At 41.6% G+C, this 10196-nt stretch overlaps 1 protein-coding gene across 6 annotated transcripts in view; it reads left to right on the top strand.

Moving 5' to 3' along the window:
* Window positions 1–2511: 2511 nt before the first annotated feature.
* The window catches only part of LOC115775057 (serine/threonine-protein phosphatase 2B catalytic subunit alpha isoform), a 77870-nt gene continuing 70185 nt past the window's right edge, over window positions 2512–10196 (top strand). For 2 of the 6 annotated variants that reach the window (XM_030722504.1, XM_030722501.1), the window contains exon 1: window positions 2513–2780. In XM_030722504.1, the coding sequence (XP_030578364.1) occupies window positions 2720–2780 (61 nt within the window). In that variant the 5' untranslated portion in view covers window positions 2513–2719. Of the gene's footprint in view, window positions 2781–10196 lie in introns of all 6 variants that reach the window. The other 4 variants (XM_030722506.1, XM_030722503.1, XM_030722500.1 and 1 more) reach the window with 3 other exon arrangements.

Below are 10196 nucleotides of genomic sequence, written 5' to 3'. Positions count from 1 at the left end.
TCCTCCCACAGTCCAAAGACATGCACTTAGTGGGGTTATGTTCATCGGTGATTCTGAATTGCCCGTAAATGTGAATGTGAGTGCAAATGGTTGCCTGTACCTCTGTGTTAGCAGGCGGGTCCCCTGCCTCTTACCCTACGACAGCTGGGATTAGGCTCCGGGAATGAAATCACTGAGTGTCATTATATTACAGAGAAGCCAAAATAATGAAAACTCACATATAGCTGTACCTATAGTTTTATTGTATCCCTTATAAAGACACAGTAGGTGTTCAAGTAAGCAAAAGAGAAGCACAGAAAACAACAAAAGGTCATCGTCGAGCCGAGGTTGAGTCACAAACTTGACCAGAGTTTAATTAAGCCTGGGTGCAAAACAAGGTGTTAGAACCTGAGGCGTGTTAAAATTAATGATGTGATTTTAATGCCTTCCATACAGCCAGAAGTACAAAAAAAAAAGAAAAAGAGAAAAAGGATTGTCTGACCTACCAGGCCCAGTCTCTCATTGAGAGAAATGTAAAACTTAGGGCTTCATTAACTGCCTCCACCTGCCATACAACTGACTCATACCACACCAGTGTCTCATTAATAGCAGTTTGCCGCCGTTTACGTCCTTTGAGTATTAGTGGGGTGACTGAAATGTACAAGTCGAGAAAATGAGCAGGTGAGAGTTGGAGTCTCTTCCTCATGCAAACCGCTGGTGTCGTCTACCTGGTGACTCACCAGTGGCAGAGCTTTCTGTTCCTGTACATGCAGATCCAGATATTTTCCCTCCCTCCCTCCCTCCCATTCATTTACTTATTAATTTATTATTATTATTATCATTTGCCTAACTACACTGATGAAACCACCAAAGCAGAAACTGATATATTCTACATTTGTAGGGAGCTCAGCCGAACAAAGCGAGTCTTCTTTAGCAGGCGATAAAGCCGTCAGTCACTCGTACCTGGGAACATGTAAATAAATAAAATGGGAGTTTAAACTTGACCTCAGATGCTGTCAGTGGCATCACTGTAAACAGGTGAAACTGCAGATCTTGTCCTGAGGGTGGTGCCAGTGGAAAAGGCATATAGATGTAGAGTAGCTGAAATTAAAAAGGTTTATCTTCGTGGAACTATGAATGTTGTCATTTTTTTTTTTTTTTTTCAGAAAATGTCTGTAAGATCGAGTGAGATACAGACAGGTGAAAATTTAAAAAACACCTGGGAAAAATGCAGCATGGTGGTAAGCACTGCTGCCTCACAGCAAAAAGGTCCTGGGTTCAAATCTGCCATCTGGCACAAGTCTTTCTGTGTGGAGTTTGCATGTTTTCTCCAGGTACTCCCACACTTAGTTGGGGTTAGGCTAACTGGTACTTCTAAATTGCCTGTAGGAGTAAATGGTTGCCTGTCTCTCTGTGTTAGCCCTACCACAGGCTGGTGGTACAGGCTCCAGCCCCCCACATGACCCTGTAAAGGATGGGATGGGCAAATAAATACATCAGTTGATCAGTTGAGCTGAGATCCAGTAGCTGTGAAGGCTGTATTGTATTATTGACATTTTAATGCAGTAGCACCTCATGCTAAAGGAGACCCCCCCCCCTTCCAAAATCAGAGTAAAAGAGATTCATCTTATGATAAAGGTGATCACAGAACAGTTTTATATTGATCTTCTGTGACCATTCCCCTGCAGCCACCAGTTCCTTTCACTTTAAGGGTCAAAGGTCAATTTTTTTCGCCCTTTAATTTGTCACCTACTATCGTAAATATTGATTTATTGTCCCAAGGTTGCTGCGAGAGGAAACACATGGAAAATCTAATGTAGAAAGGTCAGGGGGTGGGGTGGGGGGCACTTAAATGTCAGGATTCAGGATTCATTTATTATTTTTCACTTATTGTGGCAATATTTTGATACAAGAAGAAGAAGAAGAAGAAACAGCCTTTATTGTCCCACAGAGGGGAAATTTGGGTGTAACAGCAGCCGCAGTTATTATAAATATAAATAAAGATATAATAATTTACACTATTAAGAAAAGAATATATATAAAATCAACAAACAATATTAACCTTAATACTACTAATAATAATAACACTATACAACCTCACAAACTTCTGAAGTTTCACTTAAGTCAAAACATATAATGGGATTTTTTTTCTTTTTTTACTTTAAGTCAAATCAAATAATTCAAAATGCATTTTTAAACGCAGCTAAAGGCATAGATGCTTTGACAGCTATTTTACAGCTTTTTCACCACACTTTTCAGTGAATTGGCAGAATGTTTGTCAGTTTTTTATATTTCTTTTTTAATTTACATACTTATGTACCATTTATTTATGTATTTAAACTATGTATGAACTCATATTTATTCATTCCAGTTATTAATACCAGACAGAGAGACAGGCCTTTGATAAAAGTGAATGTACAGGCAGAAGCAAACTGTCACTCTCCGCCAATGGGAAAAGCCGCTGTCAGTCGGAGGCGGGTCTTGCGGGTCTTGCGGGTCAGCAGGTTTGAGTGCGCACTGCGTTGAGACAGAGTAACAGTAAATCAGACAGAGCTGCTCCTCCAGCACCCAGCAGTGAAACTGTAACCCTGTTGCAAGTATTTTTGGCCGCTGATAGGACCGAGTGAGATCACTGCGGTCTCTTTTCTCGGATAGACTCAAGAGTTGTTCGGCAAGAGCAACGCAGGGACGGTTTTCAGTCTCATTTCTGCCCCTATCTTAATTTTATATCACACTGGAAATGTCCGAAAACAAGCCGAATGATGAACCGAAGTTATCTACGACGGACAGGGTGGTGAAATGTAAGTGTTATTTTTCCGTGTCGTACTGAAGTGAGACGCTACCACCGTCCTCTGTCTGGCCAGCAGAAGAAGCAGACGGTCGTAGCAACAGCAGCGGCGGCAAATGTAGTCGAAAAAATTGTTTGCAGGCTAGGGAGGAAGAAGGGTGTTAGCCGAGCTGTGACAGCAGCGGTAAACTAGGAAGTGAGGGTAACTCCAGTTTGTAAGACCGGAGCAAGAATTTAGCACAAAATGTGTCAGTGTCTGCGTGTGAGGCGGCACATAGACGTGATATAGCCGCTCGTCTGTAAACACACCGTTTTCATCAGCAGTGGATAGCCTGCTTAGCAGCGGTGTGACAGATGCATGAGCGTTTTGATTCATATAGAGTGCACAGGTTTACAGTATGCATGCAGATATTGCACAACCGTTGCATTCGACCCGAAGGGCGATTTTTTTCCCCCTCGTTTTGCATGCATCACCAAACAGTTATACCAAGGCTCCTCTCCTCTTTCTCTCTCTCTCTCTCTCTTTATTGCATAATACTACTTGATGTCGTCTATTTTGTAATCTCACATTTTTGGGGGGTGGGGGGGGGGGGGTCATCGTGTGCTTTTGTTCATGTCACATGGGGTGGTTCTTCCTGCACTCTGTGTTTACACGTCTGACATTCCACCTTTGCAGTCTACCATAAGAATGCAATAAAGATTATAATCGAGTCAGCCAACCCCCCGGAATAGGAGCAGTGCAGCCTGCCCAGTTTCGTGTCACTTGACGTTTCATGTCTGCTTAAAGGCTGAACATTTAAGTTGCTGCATTAAAGCCTATTTCTGTTTTAGTATGTGAGCACTTCAAAGTGAAATCCCCCCCCCCCCCCCCCCCCCCCCTCGTTGGAGGACAAAAGCTTTTCCTCACAAGTGAGATGACAGAATGTGTTTACTCCTGCTTGCTTGGCACTAGTTACCACCAAAAATCCTCTGCAGCTTCAGCCCAACAGGCATGTGCGGGGATCACAGTATGCACACACACGTACACACACACACACGAGGGAATTGTTGAATGATTTTTATTCAGGTTTAGCTGGTTAAGTTCAACCGATTGAAATGATTAGATCATCTCTGACCATTAAACATCAAGATTTATCTGAGAAAAGTTGAAGCAGTCAGTGGCCATCCAGTGCTTTAAAAAAAAAAAAAGACTGGAATCATCGCCTCTTATGTCAAAGATGAGCCTGTGCTCCTGGTTGCTCAGCTCATTAAGAAATGCAGCTCCACCCTGTTGCTTTCCCAGCCTTAGAGTTTGACGTTTGAAACAGAACAAAACATGTAATAAAAATAACTGCAACCATTTTCTTTGTAGCTACCTTTTGCTCCAAAAAAAAAAAAAGTTTTAAGAGTCACAGCGTGTCTTGGGTGCTTTTGTATTGAATATTTCAAGAGATCGTGCACCTACAGTCTCCACCAACTTGAAGGCTGATGAAAAATATATATGTGACAAGCATAGGTTTTAAGGAGACAACAATATCACTGGGTGACTGGTCTTGTTATGCGGATCTGAAGCTACATTTGCCTCTTTTTTTTTTTTTTTTTTGCAGTGGATATCCCACGTCTTACTGCTGTATTTTCTGCCCAGCTCTGTGGACATTTTCAGTGGTCTTAATCAAGTTGAAATGTATTGATTAGACATTAGAGGGCCCCGTCAAGGGGATCTGGGAAGCCAGTTTATATGACTCACTTTTAAACCTCATGTTGAACTCAAGAACATAATTTCACTCATTTTTCATTCATCAAAGTTTCGAGGACTCACTGTTTTGGTAATGCATCAGTATTATGACAACACAGGCGCTGGCTGTGTACAAAGCAACTCTCCAAAATAACTGCAGGCTAAAGGTATGGAGTCATTTGTTTTTGGCTGCCTAGTTCGCCATGCTACGAGGTGTCAGTCCAACTTATCATAAGTGCTTTGCGTGCACCCCCCCCCCCCCCCCCCCACCCACCCATTTTCAAAATGCATTATCATAATGCTCCTGAAAGCCAGCGCTGCATAATAATTAGTCATAAGCGTTTAATCAGCTGAGGCAAGAGAAGTTGCCTAATTTTTATGTTTTTATCATTTGCAGAAATAAATATGTGACCAATTTCCTGTATATATTTCAACAGGCTTAACTGTATTTTAGTCAGTTGTTAATTATTACATGACCAATTTTAATGCATGGTTAATTAAGTAGAGTTTAAGTAAGGATTATCCTGGGTCTCATAGTAATCCTGATTATTTTGTCAGAAATTGTGGTCATGATTTTCATTTTTATTTTTTTGGCTACAGATAATAGCAAAGCATTTTCATTATCAACTAATGAATCATTTAATCTTTTCTTTTGAAAACTCAGAGCCCCTGTTTACATATTGATATTGCTGGTTTTGTCCAGCGCCGTAAGATGCAAAGATATAGTGGTATCCTTGGTAAGACATAAAACAAATAGTTGGTAATATGGTTGTCATGCTGCAATCGTGACAGCCCCAGCACTCCAAAGTAAAACAAGCTCACTAATGGTGTTTTTCCATCAACGACTGAGAAAACTGGGCCTCTGAGTCCCCAGTGGTGCGCTGGGTGCTTCTCTGCGAGTGGGGATGGATAACATCTGACATTTGACTTTTGAGAAGAGGCCCCCATGCTCAGACATGCGTGGGTTGGAGAGACGGTGGTGCTGACAGCGGCGCAATGCCAGCCACTGATCCCAGCTGGAAAGCCGAGTCATTTATAGAACAGAACATTAAGTAATGCCACATACTTGATCCTCGCCTTACGTGCGATCACCTGCACACAGAGACCCGTATTGTGGTCGTAAAGCGACGCGCGCGCCATCGCTGTGTTTCTTTCAAATCGAGCTTAAAAACTTGTGGATCACAGAGCTATAAAATTACCAGTTGTGAGTAATTTTCCTTGAGGTGTTGTCATTCTGACTAATATTTCCTCATTATCAATTCATAAACCTCGTCATCAGGTTTGTTTGCATGGGAATAGGATTGCTATGAGAAAGTCAGTTGATTTATAACTGCTGGGGTTGTTTATATTTTAAACCTGCGCCAGTCTGCTCTGTCTGCAATTTGTAAAGTTAAAATTTCAGCGGGAATTTTGTTTTGGTGACATTCGTGTTACTAAACCCGCACTTTCCACCCTTAGTTTGGTTTGGCACAATTTCATCACATTCTGAGCGGTCAGCTTTTATTCAAGCGCGAGCAATTTGCTGCTCTGTGAGACGGAGACGAAGCAATAAAGATGGCATCAAATTGTCTTAATTGAATTGGAGTTGCAAAGAATGTGTTGTAATGAAACAAATACACTGTTTATATACTCTGCTATAGAAAAAAAAACCTGTTTGGCTTACTTTTTTTTATTTTAGAAAGTGTTAATAGAAAATGGTAGGCACCTTTGGTCATTTTTATTTCACTTAGTGCAGTAGGATATAAAAAAAAAAAAGTTTGGGAGCTTAAACATAGTAAATTTGTGAGTAATCAACATTGATCAACACTGTGATCAATTTTCTTCTTCTCTATTTTTTTGTTTTAAGAAACTCTGCCCTGTGGTTTGAGTTGTAGTGACTGGCTGGATTTCTTCATCTCATGAGACAGTAAACAGATTGTAGCTGCTCCTGTGTTTGTTGAGAGACAGCAGTTAATCCGAGTCTGCGATTGTGGATGCTTGAGCCGATGCGCCAGAGCAGGCGCTTAAATGTCAAATTGTCAATTTCATCCAGAGTCTGGTTTAATTATTTCGGGGGAGGAAATGGCTTGATCAAAAAAAAATAAATTATTAACCGTGCAGCCATTGTCCAGTATCAAAAAAAGGAGTTTGGAGGCTCCAGCTGCTGGCTCACATTATGTTTCTGTGTCCGCTTTCCAGAGTTATTCCAGACAAAGAGTTTGCAAGATTTAGTTTGGCTCTGTGAGGTTCTTATTTTCTGCTTTCAAACTTTTGTGAAAAAGGAAAAAGTGATAGTCGATCACTTTCCTCTGTTTCATAAGTCATCAAGGCCTCCACTTTCCAATTTCTTGACATATTACTTTGGCTTCCAAAGAAGTCTGGGAGCTGGGGTTGGGGTTGGGAGCCTGGGGGGTTGGGGGGGGAGTGCACCCCCCTGCTTTGAATCTTTTGACAGCAGTCCACTCACACAACTCAACCCTGAAATCTCTCCTGTAGCTACAGCAAGGTGACCAAACTAGCCATCAATGCCTGTCATGTATGTGCTTGTCTGGTCTCCTGTGACATAAAAGGTGTTTTTTTTTTTTTTGTTTGTTTGCTTTTTTGTTGTTTTTTTATGGTTTCTGATAACAATGCATCATGGCCTTAAAGGGCAGACCTCAGCTACCTCTGTTGTGATGCACCAGTAAGATACACAATCGGCGGTATTCTGAACCAGAGCAAGTGCACCTTTACTGCTCATTAGATTAAAGAGGAATTAGGCTCTGTTGTGGATTTAGGGCACAGCAAAGCAGCAGATTTGGACAGATTAAGCTCCATATAGGGGGATAAAGGCAGCTCTGTTCAGAGGTTGTAATCTGACTCCGTGCATTAGCTGCTGCTCTTGCTAATTCATGTGAACAAATGGATGTTGGTTTTTGAGGGGAGGAAAAATGTTTACCTACCTTTGCATTTACAGATTGTTGCTAAGCTTCTGAGTACATTTTGGAGGATTTTCAAGCCTTTGAACTTGTGCTGTTGATACACTTGAACAAGTACGCATTTGTAAGCAGCAGTTCTGTAGCTTATATATTGATGGAAGCAGTTTTGCTGTGGCTTTTTAATATTGCGGCTCTCTTCATAAGGTGCCGTATAAGCACCACGCTTTCTTCTTAGGCAGAAGACCAAATGCAGAAATTCCACTCTTGATTGCCTAAACCCACAGTGGCATCCATGACCCAAAGATCATAACACCGTGCTATTGTTTTTGGTTTAAAAAAAAAAAATCAACCTCTGTGTAAACAAACCCTCAGCTTTTCCCATTTCATGCCTGGCAGACGCCGACACATGTTGCTGCTGCTGCTGTGAGTTACAGTGGCTAACAAAAGCCATTTGCAGCAGAGGAAGGAGTTATGTGTCATTGGATCCCTCTCTGGAGTTGGTCGCAGAGCAGTCACAAATCAATCAATATAGTGTCTGCAACACATGTAACTACAGGCTGTGCTTCCAGTACAATGAGTGTGGGGGAGGAGAGGCTAACCCAGTGAACTGGGAGCAGTCGGGTTATATTGGAGGCTAGTAGAGTAGTAAATCTGCTTTCTCACTTTAACTCCTGCTTTGGAGGGCTGAGCGCGGACAAGCTGTGAAGACACTGGATTTTATAGGAGTTGTGCATCCGTGTCTGCACACTTGTGCATACAGGCATGCACATTAGCTACAACGCGGGACGCATAAAGTTAATTGAGAAAGCAGATTTTGGTAGAATTCAGATTAAAAAACACATCTGTCACGGGGTGGTTGCCAGATTATGTTTGTGCGTCATTGGCTCAACAACGCTCAGTTCAGTCACCAACTTGCTAAATTATTATTTGACTTGGTCCAGGAGTAAATTGTGTGTCTGTGAGTGTTTTTTTTTGTTTGTTTGTTTTTTTTTTCTTTTTTGTATTTTGTCAGTTACAGTTTGGTTAGTTTTAAAATTATGACTTCATTCGACAAACATGTTGCAGTAAAACAAGTGAGTGTGTATTGGAGTTAAGTAGTAATTGCTTGGGGGTTTACAAAACACTAAAGACTAAAGTACAATTAATTCCAAGTAACTGTGTCAAGCTGTTTCCCACACATAAACCTTACCTGCGGTGGGCCCCTCAGATATAATAACAGCTGCCCATCCATATTTTGCAACTCATTTAAGCATTTTTATTTATTTATTTTTGTTATCCGTCTGTGAGAACGATGCACGGTGATTTCTTTGTGGACAATCACCTTGCTCTTTATTTTGAAAATCTGCTAACCAGCTGTCTTGTGTTTTTCCTACCGCCTGCCTTGCTGGCCACTTTGCTCTTTTGGTGGTCCTCGGTATCATTCAGCTGCTTCCTCAGAGAGAAGGTTATCTTGTGGTCAGCTACTATAATAATTTCATGGTCGTGGATTACAGCTGGCAACGTTAGTTTTTGTTTTCCTCTGGAAACACGCTGCAACCCACTGGATGACCACTTAAATCAGATCCTGCAACAGGGAAACCACGGATAATATAAATTCTGGATGTAGCTTCTGGGAATGAAAAGTGAAGACAGTCTCTATTGTTTTTAATACCCACCAGGAGGCAATACCTGTGGTTGCCAAATGACTTCGGGTCTTGTGGAAGTTGATGGGAAAATGGCCCTCGTGCTTGACCTCTGGAAGCACTTCCCTCAGGAGTTTCTGGGCTCAGTCACACATTTCGGGTCAAAATGAATTAAACCTTGAGTCCAGACTTTTGACTGGTACTGTATATCTCAGGATTATCTTGCTGCATTTTACAAAGGTATTCCATTCTTTCTTTTTTTAATTCGACAATTGACAAAAGTTTGATCTGTTTCATATGTATTCTTGCTAAAATCAGAATGGTTCTGTTTTCTTCTGGCAGATTAATGCAATCGATTCGGCATAACTGGATGTCTCAGTTATAGATAAATGTTTACACCTCCTTTTTTTATTCTCGGCAAAAGTGTAGCAGTCTCTTATTATATTTAAATTCACATGCATGTGTACACATACCCACCACCTTTAACCGCACTGTACACGTGAGACAGTTGTCATTACTCTGAGTAATGTTTTGTGACACTGAATACAATTTCTCTGCAGTAAGTGTTTTTATCTAGGACAAATATCCTGTGTGTAGATGCGCACAGTACTTTGGCCTCAGTTTTCATGCCATACTATTAGCAGAGGTGTTTCCTTGTGGTGAAAACATACCTGCATGCTGAATGAGAGACTAGAATTGCCGGATTAGGTCAAGCCCCTGCATGCTGCCGCGTGACAGATGCAAACACAGTCGCACACTCTCCTGTGCTGAGCCAGGCAGTTGTTTGTATTTAAATACGGGTAGAATGAGTAAAGCCATCTGCTGGTTGCCTGTAAATGGTAGATTAGTAAGCAGAGAAACACAGGGGAGGGGATGTTGTAACTCTTACGCCTGCTCCTCAGCTCAGTGAAAGTACAGGAGGGGAATGCCGTGGGAATGGCGCAGAATATATCAAGGCTGATGTCTACTTGCGACCGCATCTCTCTGTTATCATAGTAACATATGCACTTGTTGACACCCACAGACATATGCATGTTTGTGCCAGGGAGCATACAATAAACTCAGCCAGTGTTAAACTTGTATAGCGGGGAAAATCAAACGTCAGCTATAAAGAGGTCAGATCTGAACTTAGCTTTGCTTTTTTCTGTTAGCTCAACACTCTGAAAACAGACGGTGACAGACTCCCAAAAGACACG

Source organism: Archocentrus centrarchus (genome assembly GCF_007364275.1).
Source record: "Archocentrus centrarchus isolate MPI-CPG fArcCen1 chromosome 18 unlocalized genomic scaffold, fArcCen1 scaffold_23_ctg1, whole genome shotgun sequence".
Taxonomy (NCBI): domain Eukaryota; kingdom Metazoa; phylum Chordata; class Actinopteri; order Cichliformes; family Cichlidae; genus Archocentrus; species Archocentrus centrarchus.
The sequence above is the reverse complement of the archived record's forward strand: the minus strand, read 5'-3'. Positions and strand labels throughout refer to the sequence as shown.